This window comes from Lynx canadensis, chromosome F2, assembly GCF_007474595.2.
Source record: "Lynx canadensis isolate LIC74 chromosome F2, mLynCan4.pri.v2, whole genome shotgun sequence".
Lineage (NCBI taxonomy): Eukaryota > Metazoa > Chordata > Mammalia > Carnivora > Felidae > Lynx > Lynx canadensis.
The window spans coordinates 2926021-2946637 of NC_044320.2; the positions used below are offsets into that span (position 1 = coordinate 2926021).

Below are 20617 nucleotides of genomic sequence, written 5' to 3' on the forward strand. Positions count from 1 at the left end.
CCTTGTTATTGGATTAATATCATGTCCTCCCTCAAGGACTGGTGATCATCTCTCCCTTCTCCTGCCTCTTGGGCTTTGGGCATGTTCCTGCCATCTCAGGGCTTTTCCCCTCACCCGCAAAGGTGGACGTAATCCTATTCGCCACTTTGTTGTAAACACACGACACTCCTTTAAAGCGGTTTTCGGGGCGCCTGGGTGGCGCAGTCGGTTAAGCGTCCGACTTCAGCCAGGTCACGATCTCGCGGTCTGTGAGTTCGAGCCCCGCGTCAGGCTCTGGGCTGATGGCTCAGAGCCTGGAGCGTGTTTCCGATTCTGTGTCTCCCTCTCTCTCTGCCCCTCCCCTGTTCATGCTCTGTCTCTCTGTCCCAAAAATAAACGTTGGAAAAAAAAAAATTTAAAGCGGTTTTCACACTCTGATAAACTTTTTTATACTGATCACATCTTACCATCTTCACCATTTTTAACTGCACACTTCCGTACTGTTACAAACGTTCACGTTGTGGGGACACGGATCTCCAGAACTTTCCATCTCGCGCATCTGAAACTCTGTCCCCTTAGTCTTCTGAGGCGCTGGCACCGTGGCTCACACCGTTCCGTGTCCCCACCAGTGGCGCCCAGGGCGGCTGCTTCTTCACATCCTGGCCAACACATGTTGTTTCCTGTTTCCCAGCGTTTAGAAATAGTAGTCCTCCGAATAGGTGTGAAGGTGGTTTTAACTTTTTTTAATTGTAAAAATTTCAGGGAGCATTGGAAAAATGACTATAAATTTCTTGCTGAATCGGAATAATGTCTGTTGATATCGATGTGACAAAAGCAAAAGCATGGAGGAGGGCCGTTGACCAAGGAATCCACCAGCCACTGGGTAGCCGTGTTCGGGAAGAGAAGCCACCTTCGTCCCCTTAGAATACGGCTGGGGGAGGGCTGGGGGGAGGAGCGGACCGTCCCGTAGATTCTGCCACTGCTGTTTCCTGACGACCAGGGTGTAGGTGGCGGAAGAGGTTCACGCTCACCGCCAGGGGGCCTTTCTTTCTGCACAGCCCCATCTCCCATGGGCGGCCCCGCAGGGGGTCTCAGCTGCAGACTGCCTTTTTTTTTTTTTTTTTTTTTTTAAGTTTATTTATTTTGAAGGAAAGAGACAGAGTATGAGCTGGGGAGGGAAAGAGAGAGAGCAAATCCTAAGCAGACTCTGCATTGTCAGCGTGGAGCCGATGCAGGGCTTGAACTCACAAACCGTGAGAACATGACCTGAGCCGAAACTGAGTCACACGCTTAACTGACTGAGCCACCCAAGGCGCCCCGCCCCTCAGCTGCATGCTTGAAACGGGGCACTTTGCTGTCCACTCAGTTAGGTGACGGATCACCCTCTGGGTAAATCGGATTTACAGGGTAAAAAACATACGGTGGTGACATGATTGAGTTGGCCGTGTGTAGGCATGTTCAGTAAAAGCTTCAAGGTTCATTTGGAGGGCGTTAACGTTAAAATAAATAACTACTTGATTATCCTTTGATATTTGTTACTTGGCCAATATAAGCAAAAACCCCCACTGTGTTTTATAATGTAGATCATTAGGTTGATCATTTTGGTGAGTTGCTTGTCCTGTTCTGTGTTAGCTGGCCTCCACTAGCATATTTGAAAAACTAAAGTGGCATTCTCTTACAGATTTCAGGAGCCTTTTTTTTCTCTGTTTTTCTTTTAACCTTGATGACAAAGGAGTGCTTGGGTGACTCAGTTGGTTAAGTGTCTGATTTCGGCTCAGGTCATGTTCCCAGGGTTGTGGGATTGAGCCCCAAGTCAGGCTCTGTGCTGAGCATAGAGCCAGCTTGGGATTCATTCATTCATATTCATTCATTCATTCTCTCTCTCTCTCTCTCTCTCTCTCTCTCTCTCTCTCTCTCTGCCACTCTCCCATGCTCTCCTGTGTGTGTGCTCTCCCTCTCTCTCTCTCTCTCTCTCTCTCTCTCTCAAAATAAATAAATAAACTTACAAAAAAACCCACTTGATGACGAGTAACCTCCCGACAGTTCTAAATCTAGAATTTGCTTTCATCTCCTTAAGAAATGGCCATTAGTGTCTGGGAAGATATTCTAGTTCACTATTGTCTGAATTTGTAGTAAATTTAGAATGTTCTGCCTCATGAGGAATGGCAGTTGTCCTCCCATTTCATAGATCTTCGGTCGCCTAATTCATTGTGATGTTATTTCCTGGTGATTTTGATGTCTGTCTCGGGTAACAGCTACACGTCCAGCATGTACCATGATGGCGTTTATCTGCAATCGGGGCGGGATTGCTGACTCCGGGGGACTGTCACAGGAGCCGTGGAATTTGGTGAATTGGAGTGTGGCCTAGGGATGAGAGCAGTTTGTATCTCATATTCTTTCTGTGGGCACATTTCTTCTCTTTCTCTCTTTGTCCCTGTGGCCCTCACAGTCGTTCATTCATCCTTTGTGGGCCTAGCGGGGCCTGTTTTCCTGAGTCTCTGGAAACCTTTGCAGCCTCCGGAGGTGTGAGTGTGCATGCTGGCAGGCGTCCGAGTGCGGGTAGGTGTGTACACAGACCGGTGGGCTGTGATGTCAGGTCATGTCACTTGATGTCTCTGTTCCTCAGTTTGTTTACATGTCACATGTGGCTTGTTAACATCTTCTGTCTCACTGGTTGTTGCAATTATTAATTGAAACAAATAGGTGAAGTTCCGCAACAGAGGAGTGAGGAGCACAGACTGGTTGGAGCCTGACTGCCTGAGTGTGATTTCCAGCCTTGCTACTGAGGAGTTCTGTGACCTTGAACAAGTTACTCACCTCTGTGTACCTCGGTTTTGTCATCTGTTAAATGGGGGTGATAGAACCTCTCTCCTGAAGTTGGTTATTAATAACTGGGGCAGTAGTTTAAAAGTGTTTAGAATGGGATTTGGCACAGGGTAAGCATTAACTTGGGCTCCCCATTATGCCGTTCTCATTATATAATATTTTTGTTGCTGGTATTGCTATTGTGCTATTTTGTGACTAGCACACAGTCACTGCTCAGGTGATAGGTGTTGTCATTGTCCTTGTTTTACAGATGAACAAACTGAAGTTTCAGACAGTGAAATGAGTCTTCCTTTGTCTCACGGATGGAACTGGGGCTTCTTTGTGTCTCCCAGTTGCAAATTCAGTGCCTCCCTCAGCGTCCCCAGAGTTCTTCAGAGGAGCAGAAGGGAGGAGGTATAGTAATTGTTAGAAAGTTTGCAAGGACAGCGAGTGACACCATCGCCTTTTGGACTATGTTATATTTTGAGACCTTTTTACCTATTTATCTTCAGAACATGACTATATCCTTCCTTAGGACTAAATTTGTTTAGTCCATATCAAGTCTTAATTTTTGTTGATAGATTAAAATTATTTCTGTTTTGTGGTGGAGACAGTGAGGCACAATGACAGAGAAGTTTTAATTCTGTGAGTCTTAATAGAATTAAGTTTAGGATAGGATACCCAACTTTCAAGAGTTAGGGTGTGTTGTAATGATCAGCTTCTAATTGGAGGTACTCTGTTATAATAGTAACTGTGACAGTAAATCTGTAACTCTTGATAATGCAAACAAAGAAGTAAGAGAGATTTTGAATTATGTGTGTATAATATGGATTACCGTTCTTCCACATTCCTTTTATTAGCTGACTTGAAAGTGTTTACCACGACTTTACTCTTCTAAGAAATACTGACCTGAAGTATTACATAAGGCCAGCAAATAAAACATGTAAGTACAGGAGTGTGTGAGAGTTAGACTTGGCATTTGTGTGATTTGCTTTTGGTGACATTTATAAGCAGCTTGCTTTCATTCATTCATTCATTCATTCATTCAAGGGGGTTGGGCAGAGAGAGAGAGAGAGAGAGAGAGAGAGAGAGAGAGAATCCCAAGCAGGCTCCACACTGGGGTTTGAACCCATGAACTGTGAGATCATGACTTGAGCCAAAATCAAGAGCCGGACGCTTAACCGACTGAGCTACCAGGCGCCCCAAGCAGCGTCTTTCTTAATAGCTCTTTCTAGTACTTTCTCACTTAAGGTTTCTGTAGGGAAGCCATGTGGAACAGCACTGCACAGTATATGCAAGGGTTTAGAACTCCCTTCTTTGCTTCCTGATCTTGCTGTCTAATCTCACACACTATTTTCATTTTTGTTCTGCAAGTTGCAATGAAGTTCTCATAGGAGTATCGGAGTACTACAATTGTGTGACTTATTTTTTATGTGGGGTGGGGAGAGGCAGTCCGCGCGGTTTTCCTAGGTTTTATGTCAGTTTTGCTTTTGTCCATTTTTTTTATATTCTTGAAGAGCAATGTATTTATATTGTTTACTTTGCTTATTCAGTGACTACTTCTCAAGCCCCTGAGCTGAGAGAGGTCTCGCAGGTAAAGCTGCGCCCAGGGTCAAGGCAGTCCGTGCCATTACTGAGCTTGGTGTCGGGTCTTGACGTGTAGAATATCTAGATATGGTTTCTGTGGACATGGCCTCTGAAAGAGAATAGCAGGTCCCTCTGCCATCTCCTCGTTACCTGTAGGTGATAGAAGGATGTGTGGGGTGTGGCCTGTGCCTCTTACCGTTTCAGTAGCAAGGCCCGGAAGACGGTATGTGCGGAACAGACAGAATTCCTTCCTGCCGTGGAGACTGGGTCGTCGTGAGGGCAGCCGGACAATAAACGTACCGTAGAATTGTGTAGAATCAGTTGTGTGATATTTGAGAAGGGGACGGGGCTGTGGGAAAGTGAAGCAGGCCGAGCGCATGGCCCAGGCGGTGTCAAGGCGGGCACATACCTGGTGTGGGCACAGGACAGCGAGGAGGTCGGGGTGTTGAAGCCCAGGAAGTGGGAGCCAAGAGACGGCGAGCCAGAGGGTGTGGGTGGGAGGGGGCCTCGCAGACCACGCTGAGTGTGCAAGCACCCGTGCCGGCAGACTCGGGCAAGTGTTGGTGAGTTTTAGCGGAGGAGGGAGACGGTGTGACGGCCGATCGGAGGGGTTTGGTGCGGTCGCGGGCTGGGAGCTGAGTGTGGGGCGGAGAGCTGCGGCGGGGGCCCCGGGCGCGCAGACGCCGTTTGGATTCATTTTAAAGGCCAGGTATCGGGCTTTGCTGATGGGTTGCTTTGAGGAAGGAGACCAGAGTCCGGGATGCCTAGGGTCTGCGGCGCGAGCAAATACTAGTATCTTTCGTACAGATTTTAATGAAATGTTTACCTGTCAAGTAGGACTTACCAGAGTTGCTTTTAACTGTACTGGTACTATAAAGGCTTTTTTATTTTATTTTATTTTATTTTATTTTATTTTATTTTATTTTATTTTTTTTTAATTTTTTTTTTTTCAACGTTTATTTATTTTTGGGACAGAGAGAGACAGAGCATGAACGGGCGAGGGGCAGAGAGAGAGGGAGACACAGAATCGGAAACAGGCTCCAGGCTCTGAGCCATCAGCCCAGAGCCCGACGCGGGGCTCGAACTCACAGACCGCGAGATCGTGACCTGGCTGAAGTCGGACGCTTAACCGACTGCGCCACCCAGGCGCCCCTATAAAGGCTTTTTTAAAAGAAATTACAGAACTTTTTAATGACCGATGGCCTTTACGTTAGTATGTAGAATTTCCTAAATCAGAGAGCACAAAGGGACTGCTCGCTTTTTTCACTTATGTTACCATTAACTGTAGGCCTTTCTCGTTCTTTCCAAGCTGTCACTGGATTGGAGATCTAAAAGCGTAACTTGTCTCTAATATTTAGCAAGAGGAACATAGGAGGAATGCTCTCACAGTGTAGCGGGTCCTCATGTAATTTTTCAGCGCTTTGGCCTTCAGCCAGTGCCGCAGCCTCCAGACCCACACCGTCCTCTTCTGTAAACACTGGGAGTGAGCTGCTCTGTGAGTTGTGTGACGGGTGAGACCCGACGGCGTTCCGTGTGGGCGTCTCGAGCAGGACCGCTTCTCTGCGCTCCCGGGCACCTTCCTCCGTGCTCGCCCTCACCACCTGTCTGCTCTTCTCTGCGACCCCGTTACTTCCAGCTCTTTCCCCGCTGGGCTCTGTTTGCTGGCCTGGAGGGATCCTTGCTTCTTTGGTCTTGTCATCTTTTGTGCCCCCGGGACTTTGCTCCCCAGCAGGTACTGCTTGGATAATCGAGACGAGATACACATTAGCTTGCTTGGTGGGCGGAGAGAAAGCTGCCAGGCTCTGGTTACCGTGCCGTCAGAGACTCAGCTTCTCCTCTCCTTCGCTGCCCACACTCGACTTTCTTTGTCCTCGAGAGCTCCCAGGTCTGTCCTCTTGTCTGCTCCTCTGCGCTGTGCAGGCTCCAGCTGCCACCACCACCTGCACCGACCCCTCTCTTTTCCATGTGGCTGGTGCTGTGGGGTCTCTTCAGTCTGGCTCAGAAACCCCTTCTGGGTGTGTGTGTGTGTGTGTGTGTGTGTGTGAGAGAGAGAGAGAGAGAGAGACAGAGAGACAGAGAGACAGAGAGAGAGACAGAGACAGAGAGAGAGAGAGAGAGAGAGACAGACAGACAGAGACAGACAGAGAGAGAGAGGAGGAGGAAAGACCCCTGGCTTCTTGGGTGACAGGTGGGCCCAGTGAAGCTGTGTCTCTCCATAGCTGTAGGGCTCCATGTTTGCTCATCTTTAAAGGATGTGACAGCCCTGATTTTGCTTGGGAGTTGTGAAAATTGGGTGTGATTGGTATTTGGTGTGTAGGATATCTTTGGCAGCTAGTAAAGGTAGCTTTTATTTTTTAACTTTTGAGTCATAAGTTGCAAGAGAGACTCAGTTTGCTTGAGTTGTTGGTACAGTCTGTTACTTGATGGTTGAGATTAAACCCCTGGCCGCTCTCGGGGGTCTGAGCCAGCTACCAGACGTGCTCCTGGCTGTGCTTAGATCCTTTCTATGAAGACAGCAGGCCTTTAATGTCCCGAGCTGTCCTCAGTGATCTGTGTGCTTGTTTCTTCCGTGCTTTTCCTAGCTTGCTTGCCTGTGTTTTTCTGAAACCCCTTGTCTTCCCAGTGTTGCCTGGGGTCAGAGTTCACTCTGGTGAGTGATCTGTTTTCACTGGGGCATCCGAGAGGTCATTTGAGCTCTGACTGCTATTAGGAGGCGGAGGGTAAGGCCTGGAGACAAAGCCATCCTCAAGAGGAGTGTGTTAGGAATGCAGCTAGCTGTCCTGGGACATCCCTGGACACAGGCCTCTTGTTCTCCTGAGCCTTTTTCAGCTCTTGTTTTCACAAGTTAGTGAATTTGTAAAGCCTCGGTCCTGTTCACAGTTAAGCAGAAGACTCGATTTTGTCCTAGTTTATGGGATTTACTAGTGACAGAATTACCCTTGTGCTAGGAGAGCTAGCCCGTGTAGCGCCTGAGTGTGTGTTACGGGTGCTCAGACCAGACAACAAAGCCTCCAGGAGCCCAGTTACATATTGTCTTACTGCTAAAGCGGAATGTGTTTAAGGAGCTGAATTTGAGAGACGACCGGACTGTCTCCCAGTTTGAATGGAAATAGCGTAAGTAGTTTGCATTTTTTAAGAAAAGTTACTAGTACAGATTGTTATTTTTCTGTCCTCTTTCTCCAGTATGGGTTTAGTACTCACTTACATTTTGAAATTAAGAAAAGAAATCAGATCATGCCTCTTGGATTCCTCAGTATTCCCTCAGCTAATTTTAAAAGAATCTATTAACTTCAAATTCTGGTTTTTATGTGTTTTCTAAATACAGTTTTGTAAATTTGCTAACTTACTGTGAAAGTGTCAATCAGAAAAAAGACTTTTCCTCAGAAATATCTGGGTTCCTCTAGACATATGCTTTACAGGCTTGCTTTTAATGTTGAACAAGATTTTTCCCCCTGGTATTATTCTTTTTTTCATCAAGATAAGTATCTTAAGTCTTAAGGTCAGAATTAGGCTGGTAAAATGCCAAAGGCATGACTTTGAAAACAGAAATAGTTGGAGGAGCCATCTACAGACATGATCTGGGTCACTCACACTTGATTCGCAGCTTCCTCAATTTTAGAATCGCCTGTTGGTTTTGTGAGCAGAAGTCTGCCAGATGAATTGAACAGAAGGGTGGGATTAGCATATTAATCGGGCCCTGGCTGCCGGCCGCCCTTTCCTCCTCCCTCTGCCCCTCCCTCCCTCTCTCCTTCCCTGAATGAATCTCGGAACACAGGCCCGAGGTGGGGTCACATTACTAGCCGGTTTCATTCTGCTCAGGAGCTTAATCTGGCCAGGATGGTCTGTGTTTCAGATTGCGGAAGCGGGAGAAGATTCTGTAACTGAGAGGCATTCTTCAAGCTGCTGGAAAATATTACAGAAGGAACACCTCCCAAATGTTGCCTCAAGCTCTGAGAAAAGGAGCACCCGGGGGAAACTTAGTGTGGCTGTGGATCGAAGCGAACCCTGTGGGAGCGATGAACGGGGACTTGGTGCGCGGACGCCTGGCCTGATCTTGAGAGGCCTGAGTTTATGTTGGTGGAACTGGCGGGCCGAGAGGCCCTGAGACCAGCAGGTGCCGTCTGTATGGAGAAGAGCGGCTGTGGTCCATTTCCAATGTGTTGGGCTAAAGGTATACGTAACTTAAAAATCTGTTTGGTTTAAATTTAATTCAGATTCATGCTTTTGCACTAAAAAGGTGGATGAGAGGTTTTCAGAATTTATTTCCAATAGATTTACAATTAAATTTAAGGAAAAATGGAAATTGATGTGGTATAAGTTTGCAGCTCTTGCCATAAGACCAGCTAGATAGTTTTTAAAATAGTAAATAAAAATATTTTTGTGGAAGTGCATTTTCAGTAAGTTATCTTTTTGGTGCTTGTCCTGTGTCTCTTATAGTTGCATGTTTTATTGTGTGTGTGTGTGTGTGTGTGTGTGTGTGTGTGTGTGTGTGTGTGTAAGTTTTTACTTATTCATTTAAGTGATCTCTACACCCAACATGGGGCTTGATTGAGCTCAGGACCCCGGGATCAAGAGCCATAGGCTCTTCCAACCGAGCCCGCCCGGTGCCCCAATTTGTGTTTTAATTAAGACACCCATGTCCGTTCTATGATGTGGAAGTTTTTAAAGAGTAAAGAGACTGATTTTAACGTAAATAGGACTGGAGGAAAAAAGAGAGACATAGTTTTTCTTATTTCAAAAATTGGTTATCTTTACTCACTGTAAAGATTGTGTATTTGGAACTCCATATTATCATAAGGTGGGCTTATCACTAAGGGTCAGTAATACTGTGAGTTAACATTTTCCAGTTTAATGTTGTTAAGGTTTTTATTTGTATAAAAATAAAAATATAAAAGCATCTTCATTGTAAACATTCAAGACAGTATTTGGAAGCATGTCGAGAAGTTAAAAATGCCAGGTAATCCATGTATGAATAAGACCAAAACATTCTGCTGCTTCTCTTAACATACTAGTGAATATTAACCCTGGGAGATGAAGTCCTGAACAAGGAATTTAAGAAAAATATTTATTATTATTTTAAAGAATATATTCAAGTATCATGTTCATGTCCTCAGGAAAGACTTTTAAAAGGAAGAAACCTGGGCTGGGAAGGGACCTGCAGACTGATTCAATTTAGTGTTTAGCTTAAAACTTTCAGCGTCACCAGGATGTTGATGTGCTAATGCCAGACCATAGCTTTGCTGTTAGATTGCTTTTCATTTACCGCGTTGTCAGCACCATCCGAAATTCTTATCTAGCCTTCTTAACATTTTTCTTCCCTTTTTTTCTCTTCTCTTCTCTTCTCTTCTCTTCTCTTCTCTTCTCTTCTCTTCTCCTTTTCCTTTTCCTTTTCCTTTTCCTTTTCCTTTTCTTTTTCCTTCAAAGATTTTATTCTTAGGTAATCTCTACACCCAGCGTGGGGCTCAAACTCGCAACCCTGAGATCCAGCCAGGCGTGACTTTTAAACATTTCTAAAACGTGATATTAGGACTCTTTTAATGTGATGCTCTCTGAACAAAGCACCTGCCACCAATTATTGCCAAATTAGGTATTTCGAGTAAAGATTTTGCTGAGTTAACTTCAAACTTTGAATTTTAAAGGGTGTTGGGTATGGGAACTTTCTAAAAGCTATGGTTTCCACCTCAGGATTACATAGTATAATTGAGCATGACCAGTGACCAGTGCACAGAAGTAGAGAGTTCTATACTGTACTTGTAGAAGGTTTTGGTCTTTCTCGGGCTTGCTGGGACCCGTATGCACAATGCCACGTCCATGGTGTGCCAGCCCGTGGTTAGCACCGAGCCTTAGCAATAAATCTCTGATTTCAGTAGTCTAGGCTAAATTAAAGTCTGTGAATCCAGTACCAATGGGACATTCAATAATTGGCGACTTGGTTTTTAAGAAATTCAAAGCGACTTTAGAAATATGAACTTGGGAAGAGAAAAAAGACTGGGTGGTCTTTTTTTTTCTTTTTTTGGCCCATCTCATCCCAAAGCAATTGATGGAGGCATCTTACTTTCCCATTACATTTGCTGACGGGCAGAGCAGAATAGAGGCGTCTGTAACTGAAGTAGCATTCTGATAGAGGTCACGGTTGGGTAGGAGAGCAGAACCACAGGTGTGGAAGGGGGGGAGAGGGAGGGATGGCATCAGAGTCCGAATCAGTCTGTTTATAGGGTTGAAGCAGGCCATCACCTCTGAGGAATGGTTTTCCTTCTGGATCGTTCAGGAGGAAGTTTCTGATGACACTAAGGAGCTTGTCACCCTGTCCCCTTCTCAGGGCTGAGCTCACGGCCTCCCCCAGGAGCACACCGTGTGCAGGCTTCTCTGTACACTTCTCTGGACCAGGCCAGGGAGGCAGGAAACCTTAGGTTTTATTCTGGTTAGTTTTTGCTTTGTGATAAAGACAAAGATGTTGGTGTGTAGGAATTGGCTGAATCGGTTATTTTCAAGTATAAAAGTTACTACTTTTAGATAAAGACAAAATAAAAAGCTCAAGCCCAAAGACTACAAATCTCTGTTTGCAGTCAGACATTCGAAACCTCACATTTGATTTTATCGGTCACATTAACCTCAAAAAACATCGGTGTCCCAATTTAAGAAGACACAAAATACTTAGTAGAACAGGCTAAAAATACTAGAACAGAGCTATATTTGTATAGTTTGAACTGAAACCTTGAAGGTACCCTCACGACGGTCTGTGGTTGTCTCTGTAATGTGGCTCGGTGAGGTGGCTGTGAAGAAGCCACCCGAGATCCATCCCACAGAAGAGAATATTTGAACAGGTATGAGAGGGCTTTGGTATACCACGTGTTCCACCCTGTCACGATGTCCCAGGCTTAAGGGCCGTCGGAATCCAGCGTGTCGACGTAAAGGTGCGCGTTCGCAGTGCCGTGTCGGGTTGCACGGTCACTGAATGCGGAAAGGCCCGCTGGGAAGGCTGTTGGATACCATTAGCCTGAGTTTGATCTGCTTCATGTCTCTGGGAGACTGGGAAGGATCGAAGAGGTGTCAGGGGCTGCGGTTGTCAGGGATGAGCGTGCGTGCTGACTTTTTCCGAGCTCTTTCAGTAGCAGGTTGAGCTCGAGTATAGTAGCAATATTTCACTTGTGTGATTCTGGATCCTGTGATTGAAGTCATGCTTTTCCTGGATCAATATTTTATTTTCATTTCTTATAATTATTAAAAAAATTTTTTTTAATGTTTGTTTATTTTTGAGAGACAGAGACAGAGCATGAGTGGGGGAGGGGCAGAGAGAGACACAGACTCCGAAGCAGGCTCCAGGCTCCGAGCTGTCAGCACAGAGCCTGACGCGGGGCTCGAACTCACAAGCCGTGAGATCGTCACCTGAGCCGAAGTCGGATGCCCAACCGACTGAGCCACCCAGGTGCCCCTGTAATAATTTTTTTAAAGTTTAGTTATTTTGAGAGAGAGACAGAACGAGTGTGCAGGAGGGGCAGAGAGAGAGGGGGAGAGAGAGAATCCCAAGCAGGCTCTGCACTGAGCACAGAGCCCCATGCAGGGCTCAATCCCACGAACCGTGAGATCACAGCCTGAGCCGAAATCAAGTCACACGCTCAACTGACCGAGCCCCCCGGCGCCCCCTGTATCAGTGTTTAGACTCCCTCTTTCCTTCCCTCCACCCGCGTGTCCAGCCACGTGGCTCTGTGTGCGGCGCGTCTTCTGTGTCTCACCTGCCGGTGGTCAGCGGCCTCTTGTGATCCTCGCCCACGTTTGTTTTCTTCATAAACTTCTGATACTTAGGAGCCCCTTAGCTGTTGCCCCTGAAATCTGTTCCTCCACCCGTCCCCGCAGTCTTCGCGGACGTGCCAGACCCCCTTGCACTTGGTGCTCCTGCGCGGACCCAGACGCCTCTCTGACACGCCTGCCGTGTGCGGCACGCTCCTCCTCTTACCTTCGTTCTGCCTCCAGAACGTGTTTTGAGCTCCTCACCCTTCCTCCCTTTCGGCGGCATCCCCTCTGGACCGTGCGACCCTCATCCCTCCCTGGGCTGTGGGAGCTGCTTCCTATTGGATCTTCCTGTTTCCCCACACGCTCGTCCTTCACACGGTGGCCAGAGCGAGTTTAGAAAAACGAACGCCCGATGTTATCGTCCCTAAAGCCCTCTGGTGGCTTCCTACCGGATAAGCCGCAGATCCGTCATGTGGCCCGCGCGACCTCCCCTGACCTGGCTCCCCCACGACCTCCAGCTTTGGGCCCTTGGTCTCTCTTGCCCACCAGTGCTGCCGTGTCGACTTGGGAGCACCTCGCACACCCACAGCTCTTCCCTGTCAGGCCGTTGGCCCTGTGCTCGCCCCTCCATCCCCTGCCTCCCCTGCTCCTCCCGACCTCTCAGGTCTGAGCCCGAAGGACCTCTCAGCCCGGTCAGCCTAACCACCTTCTGCCTGATGCTCCCTCCCCGAGCCTCGTCTTAGGGTCTCGCACAGCACTTCCCGTGACGGATCATCACACCTGTACTGGCTTGCGCTGTGTCTTGCTTGCTAGAAAGAAACCTCGACGCAGGGATTGGGTCAGGCTTTCTTCTGCTTGTCAAGGTATTGGCACAAAGGAAGATTACCCTAATGAATGAGTAAAGTCTTCATAGGCTTAGCTAATCCACGTGCCTTAAAAACAGTTGGGTGAGAGGAGTAGATTGGTGTTTGAGTTTCTTCCTGGAGCACACACGCTGCGTTCTAGTCCTCTCGACAGATGGGCCTTGGTCGGCTCCCAGGGCCTGAGAGCTTCCCTGGGGATTGTCTCCCTGGGCCTCTGCCTCTCCTCTGGGATTCTGGCCACCTGGTCTGACAGCTTGAGTTGCTAATTGACTCGTGGGGAAGACAGATTAAAAATATATGTACTATATATGATTAAATTTATGTAAATATGTAGACCTCTATACATTTACATTAAAAGGTGCTAAACGCTTTCCAGACGAGTGACTAAGTTGTATGAGTGCCCAGCATGAGGGAACAACGTGCAGTGCCTGGCACGTAGTAGGCCCTCGGTAGGAAGGAATGCTGAGCTGAGTTCCAGTGTATTCTCTGCTCACCCTGATGCCAGTGATGTTACGGGAGACAGCGCCCTCTCCACTGGCCTCGCCCTCTGGCTCTGCCTCGGCAGACTCTGGCCATCACACTGCCTGGGCTTAGTTTTCAGACAGGACCCTGCCTGGGTGTGGCCCCTTGTGCCTTGTGTGCTTGCACGGCTCCTTCTGCTTGGAACATTTGTTCTTTCTAAACAGGAAACTTTCAGGGCCCTGCCCTAGGGCATGGCCCTGTGTGTGTGTGTATGTGTGTGTGTGTGTGTGTGTGTGTGTGTGTGTGTCTGTCTCTCACCTGAACCACCGGGCTGGGCTCTGGTGCCTGCCTTAGCTCGGCACACATAGGCGCACCTGGTGACTCATTCAGCTGTTTATTTGCTGGTCTCCCGTTCCTTGGTTGGAAACTTCTTGTGGGCCGGGTTCACATCTACCTACTTTCTGAATCCATCTGGCCTGACGTATTATCAGCACTCGGTAATTGTTGAGTGAAAAAAAAAAACCCTGAATTGGCCAAATGCAGGGCATTTTTCTAAAGGAGGTGCTGTTTGATGCCGGTGGGGAAGGTACTGCACGCTGTAGGAGTTCCAGGGAAGGCACTGAGAAAGAACTTGTTCGGAGTGTTTAGGGAACCCCGGGCCTTTCTCCTGGCGACAGCTGGAGGCTGCATTAAGGCTCCTGGAGAGAGGGCAGTAGGGAAGGCAGGTGCCACCACCCCGTTTCTCTGAGGGGTGCGAGCGGGGCTCTTGAACGTCTTCACCCTGCCCACCGGCTGGCGCTGTTCTCTCTTTCCCCGGGAGCCTCTGCCCGCCACCGGACTTCGCACACCTCATCTGCCTCTGTGCCTTGCTGCCCGGCCGCCGGTGCCGTCCCTCCACCTCGGGGCCCCCTGGAAGCCACCAGGCCGTTCTAGCGTAGATCCCTTGATCATTTTCTCTCATAGTGCTCGTCTCCTGCTTGGTTTCAGCTCAGTGCTGCTGAGTGTCCGTGAGATGTGGGACGTGTTCACGTCCCCAGCACGTGGGAGCTCTAGGAGCAGGTGAGCGCAGGATGCACGGGCATCTCTGGCGCCACCTAGAGGGAAGAGGGGGAGGGCACCAGCACCTGGTGCAGGGGTGAAGAACAGCGAGCGGCCAGGCAGTGCTTGAACAGAGACCCGGGAGAGCAGCTGGCAGTGTGTTCTCCGTGCAGGGCCCACCCGTGCTTCTGACGTCCTAACCCGGAGAACACAGCCCCTCCTTGGGTATTGTCACCGTCCCCGCCCTGGCTCACAGAGCTAATACTGTGGGTGTGGTCGCTTCTTTGTCTCTGATTCTTTCACCTTCCTCGTTGTATTTGGGGAAGAGGCACCTGCTGTCCCAGCTTCCCCTTGTGGGCGCGCTCAGACCTTTCACCTTGCGGGAAGGCGTGTGCGCCAGTTGTGGCCCTGCCCCGCCTGCCCCTGCTGGGGTCATGGAGGGTCCTTTTTGACTGCCTTCCTGCCGGCACTGCTGTCCCCACCTGTCCCTGGCACCCGCTCCTGCCCGCCCTGCTCACCGGCTGCCATTCCCGGGGGCTTGCCGTCCTGCGGGGAGACGCCCCTGGAGGCACCCCTGACCTCACTCCTACCAGACCCCAGGAGCGATGAAGTCAGTCATCTGGTCTGCTTGCAGCGACAGGGGTCCACATCCCTAGAGGCACATGAGAAGGGCAATGGAGGTTTTTGTGACAATTTAAAAACTTCTGGTGTCTCAGTGGTTAGTGACACTGATTATTTTATTTTTTTAAATGTTTATTTAGGGGGCTCCTGGGTGGCTCAGTCGGTTAGGCGGCCGACTTCGGCTCAGGTCATGATCTCGCGGTCCGTGGGTTCGAGCCCCAAGTCAGGCTCTGTGCTGACAGCTCGGAGCCTGGAGCCTGTTTCAGATTCTGTGTCTCCCTCTCTCTGACCCTCCCCCGTTCATGCTCTGTCTCTCTCTGTCTCAAAAATAAAATAAAAACGTTAAAAAAAAATATTTAGTTAGAGTGCAAGCGCACAGGGCAGGGGCAGAGAGAGGGAGAGAATCCCAAGCAGGCTCTGCACTGTCAGTGCACAGCCTGATGCGGGGCTTGAACTCACAAACTGTGAGATCGTGACCTGAGCTGAAATCGAGAGTCCCACGCTTAACTGACTGAGCCACCCAGACGCCCCGACACAGATTTTTTAAAAATAGTGTTCACAGATCTTTGATTTCAGATTCACCAGTAATTGTTCACACTATTAGGAATTTATTGTAAATTCAACAGTTTTCTGTATTTTGTAATTTTATCAGTTTTCAGCTAAAGAGAAAAATGTAACTTTTTTAAAACAATTAGTACAGAGTAGTTTTGTTTTGCCTGTAGGTAACGTTTGTGTAAGTTTTGCAGTGTTGTTGACTTTAGCTCACAGAACGCGGGTTTCTGCTCACGTGTCTAGTTAATCTGTTTGCATCTTTATACCTTTCTTCCTGAAAAGTTGTACAGAGTGAGTCCTGTTGTGCATTTCGGCGTTTGAGGTTGAAAACAGACCAGCGGTGGTATTTTTTCTCTGAGGACAAGCACACCGTCGGCCCCGTGCTGTGCCCGGACGCTCTGGTGTGCGTGCTTTCGTCCTGCCCGTGGTGCGCGGACTTCAGCGGAGCGTGCAGGCTCGAACGGGGGTGCCGTGCCCGTTACGTTACAGCAGCTTCCGGAGCTGCCAGACTTGTGGTCTCTTCGGTTTGGACTGGGGCTGTGTGGAATCCGAGCATCAGTTTGGGAGAACCGGCCTGTGCACGGCGCTGTGACTTCTGGTAGACCTGTCCGGCTAGCTAGGCGTGCCGGCTCTCTTGGTCTCACGCAGTAGATCTTTGCGTGGGGACTCCATGCTTTTTTGATGCTATTGTAAAGGACAGTTTTTGGCTTTTAGGTTTAATTGTCCAGTTCTTGGCTTAGTATGTAGAAGTAGATTATCTTGTTAGTTTATCTTGTGCCTTTACTATAAATTTACTTATTAGTTCTTGTGGTTTATCTGAGCGAGTAGAACATCCAAAGAAGTCTATAGTCATGTAATCTGAAAACAAACCCTTTTTCTCTCCAGTCTTTATGTCTTTTATTTCTCTGTCTTGCCCTGTTGCCATGGCTGGCACCTTCACTACAGTGTCCTTGTCATGTTCTGTTAAGTAGGATTTAGTTCTAGTTTGTCTTGTTTTTGTAGATACCTTCTTTCGAATAAAATTTTCCTTTTAGCCCCTGGTTTTCTGAGAGTTGCTTTTTCTTTTTCCTTTCTTCTTCTTTTTTAATCACGAGAGGATGTTGAATCTTGTCAGGTGCTTTTTCTGTCTTTATTAATCATAGAAACTTTCTGTTTTTTAAAATAATGGATGAATTACGTTTTGATTGTTGAATCAACCTTGCATTCCTGAGGTAAATCCCACTTGATCACGATGTATTATCCGGTTTATATATTGTTAGATTTGATGTGCGATATGTTGCTTAGGAGATCTGTGTCTTTTGTATAGGGAGGTATCAATCTGTAATTTTTTCTCCTTTTGTGACACTTTGATATCAAGTAGTGTCGTCCTAGTGAAACAAGTTGGGAGCTGTCCCCTTGATATTTCCACCTACGCGACCAGCGTATGTAAAGTTAGGAGACACTGGTCTCTAGTGGCAGTGCTGGAAGTCACAGTCCCATACGATGGGGAGCTACTGGTGAAAGTGTGTTCTGTTCTTTGTGAGTTGTGGTCCCAACACGTGTGTGTGCGCGTGTGCGTGCGTGTGTGCGCATGGCTATATAGAAAGCCTAGAAAGCCACGGAACTGTTCACTCCGGATTGCTGCGTCCCACATGTTGGGCTTCAGAGTCCAGAACGAGCAGAATCGGGCTGTGAACACACCTCCCACACGTGGCAGTTCTGGAAGCCTGGTATTGCTCTGTACGGAGAGGGAGGGTCCTACACATGAACACAGTACCTTAAACCAGGCTGCTGACACCTTACAGCCCAGGAAGAAGACTCTATGTAAATAAAATACAAGACGTAGGACTTCAAATGCTTAAAATACTGTTTTTTGATTACCAGACAGTATGGTTAACAGTTGTTTGTAGGTGGAAAACGTGCGCTCTGTTCCCTAATATTACATGTATAATGAAGCAGTACTGAGTTAAAGGAATTAGTTAGAAAAAAATGCAGATCAAAACATATCAAAAAAGACAACAGTTTCCTACAGCCAAGTGGAGAGGAGAGTTGAGGCCTGAACACTGAGGAAGGAGGCTGGGAGTGCTGGAGCAGAGGGTTTGGTGATGAAGGGCAGTGCGTGTGGAGTCGCAGTGGAGAAGTCCCGCGTGGGCACGGTCCTTTTGTGTGGCTCTGCCTCCAGGAAGGTCTGATGGGGTTCCCTCGGTGGCTGATGCTTCAGGTGGAAACATTTCAAACTGGAGCTTTGTTCACACCCCCATTGCTTATGTTCTTTTTGGTTTTTTAATGTTTACTTTTATTGTTGAGAGAGAGAGAGAGGGAGGGAGGGAGGGAGGATGAGTGGGGGAGGGGCAGAGAGAGGTAGAGAGAGAATCCCAAGCAGGCTCCGCGTTGTCAGCACAGAGCCCAAGGTGGGCCTTGATCCCACGAACCGTGAGATGACCTGAGCCGAAATCAAGAGTGAAATGCTTAACTACCTGAGGCCCCTGGTGCCCCTCTGTTGCTTATATTCTAAATGTCTGTGTGGTATGGTGTGTAAGAAGTGTCAGGGCTCATGGAGGAGAGACCTCTGTTGTGGTCTCTCCCACAGATAGGGTTCCTCTGATTTTCACACACCTTGCTTTCCAGACTTACAGGTGATCTCAGTGTCCTACAGACTTTATTTGGATTGCAGCTTGAGACTTTTTCATACATACGTTTGTTTAATGTTATGAATTGAGTTTAGGGGATGTGAATACAAATTTTCCTTATAATTACATTGGCCAGAAAATGTTATATTGAAAGTTATGTGTGTGTGTGTGTGTGTGTGTGTGTGTGTGTGTCTTATATTAAAAACAAACGAGGAAAAAACTCAGGACTTTGTTAACCAGGATGAGGCCAATATGTTGTATCTCTCCCAAGGTCTCTTTTGTTAACTTTAAAAAAAATTTTTTTAAGAAAAACAAAATACCTCTAGAATATCATATATTAATATTAATACTACTATTTTTTTTTTTTACTGTGAAAATCTTAGCCATTTTTTGAAGCCTACGGAATCACTGAGGCGGTAACAATCCCAGACTGTCAGGTTTTCTTTTTGTTTTAACTCTTATGTAAGGTCGTGATGGAATGGTATACTGCTGGGATATTTGCGGTTTAGAAAAATCGTATTTTTTTTTTATAGGGCAACGTTTAGGGGAAGTTCTCAGAAACACTTGTGCTTCATTTGGTCGTCGGATTTTGTTATCTATTCCAAACCTACCAGATGCTATCATAGTAGGAATGATGGTCTGTTGTTTCCTTTTTTGACAAGGATTCATAAAGCTCTGAAGTGTGACTTGTTAGGGCTATGATAGCACTGATGAAGTACAGTTAAATGTTGGGGGGTCTTCAAGGATTTCCATGTAGAGAACAATCTTAGAACTCTTAGCATTCCCCTTTAATCCGCCTGGAGAATTCAGGTTACCTGTCTTGACTACTGCTGTCACCTAGCGGATGCCAACTTTGTTTCTAATCTATCTTGCTAATAAGCACTTCACATTTATGATCTCAGCTAACAGAGTAGGTATTACTGCTACTTCTTTATAGACACGAAACCTCTAGTAACTTAAGGGTCACACAGCTACAAGTGGGGGAGCCAAGCACAGTTTTCAACATTATTAGGCAATATGCACTGCTTCTCAATCAAGGCCTCTCTCAGAAGTCATTGCCTGTGAAGTCTTTGCCGAGACATGCCTCTTCTGTAGACTCTCCAGCCTTCTTCACTTAGAGGTTCAGGGTTGTATTGGGCTCGTTCTTTCAGAAGTTTATTTGTGTGATTTAGGTGAGGTTTTAGCTGTCCTGTAATCCTAGGGTGTCTTGCCTGTAGAAAGAAAATGAATGGCTCAAGCAGAAGTAATTTCGTCTTGGTTTTCTGAGGGATGTGCCTAACCCATGAAAGTCTTCAAAGCCGTAACAGTTGAAATGCTCTTGCAATAAATTATTGTCCCCATTGTGGGTTGTCTGCATATATAGTTTTAGCAACTTTACTACGGACCTTGTATTCTTGCACTCAGAATTGTGATTAAGAAGTTAGGCATGCTTTCTTTCTCTTTGGTTCCTAGAGTCCTGTCAGGAGGCTTTCGCCCAACCCTGGCAGGAGATGGAAACATTCTTTTCTAAGGAGACTGGTCCAAGAGAAAAGACAGATTCTAACATTCTAACACTCTAGCCAAGTGGCTGACTCTGCCCAGCACATGGGTCATCGGGTCGCCCCCATGTACAGGGCTCCTTGTCACCCGCGTGTACAGGGCTCCTTGACGACCAGGTGTTTAAAGACAGCCCCTGCAACAAAGCAGAAACAGCCCAGTGGGACTCCATCAAACTGAACAGCTTCCGCACAGCAAAGGACGCCATCAACCAAACAAAAGGGCAGCCTGTAGAATGGGAGAACATACTTGCAAATCATATTTCTGATAAAGGGCTAATATTGAAAATCTGTAAACAACTCGTACAACTCAATACCAAAAGAAAAAAAAAAATCTCGTTAAAGGAAGGGCAGAGGATCTGAGTAGACATTTTCCCAAAGAAGACATCCAGATGGCCCACAGGCACATGAAAATGTGCTCACCGTCACTCATCATCAGGGAAATGCTAGTCAAACCACAGTGAACTATCACCTCACAGCTCCTGTCAGACTGACTATTTTCAAAAAGACAGGAAATAACAAGTGTTACTGAGGACATGGAGGAAAGGGAGCCCTCATGTACTGTTGGTGGGAATGTGAATGGTACAGCCGCTGTGGAAAACAGTGTAGCAGTGCCTCAGAAAATGAAAAGTAGAATCAACCATACGATCCAGCAATTTCACTACTAGATATTTATCCAAAGAAAGCAAGAACACTCATTTGAAAAGATACATGTATACTATAGCATTATTTCCAATAGCCAAGATGTGGAAACAACCTAAGTGTCCATTAATTAACGAATTGATGGACAAGATGTGTGTGTGTATGTGTCTGTGTAATATACACACCCATGTAC

General features: G+C 47.1%; 1 protein-coding gene across 1 annotated transcript in view; it reads left to right on the forward strand.

Moving 5' to 3' along the window:
* Nucleotides 1–20617, forward strand: part of PTK2 (protein tyrosine kinase 2) — a 241902-nt gene that overhangs the window by 34641 nt on the left and 186644 nt on the right. Inside the window, 1 exon segment of the mRNA XM_030304586.1 lies at nucleotides 8225–8542. Coding sequence (XP_030160446.1) covers nucleotides 8443–8542 — 100 coding nt within the window. The 5' untranslated portion in view covers nucleotides 8225–8442.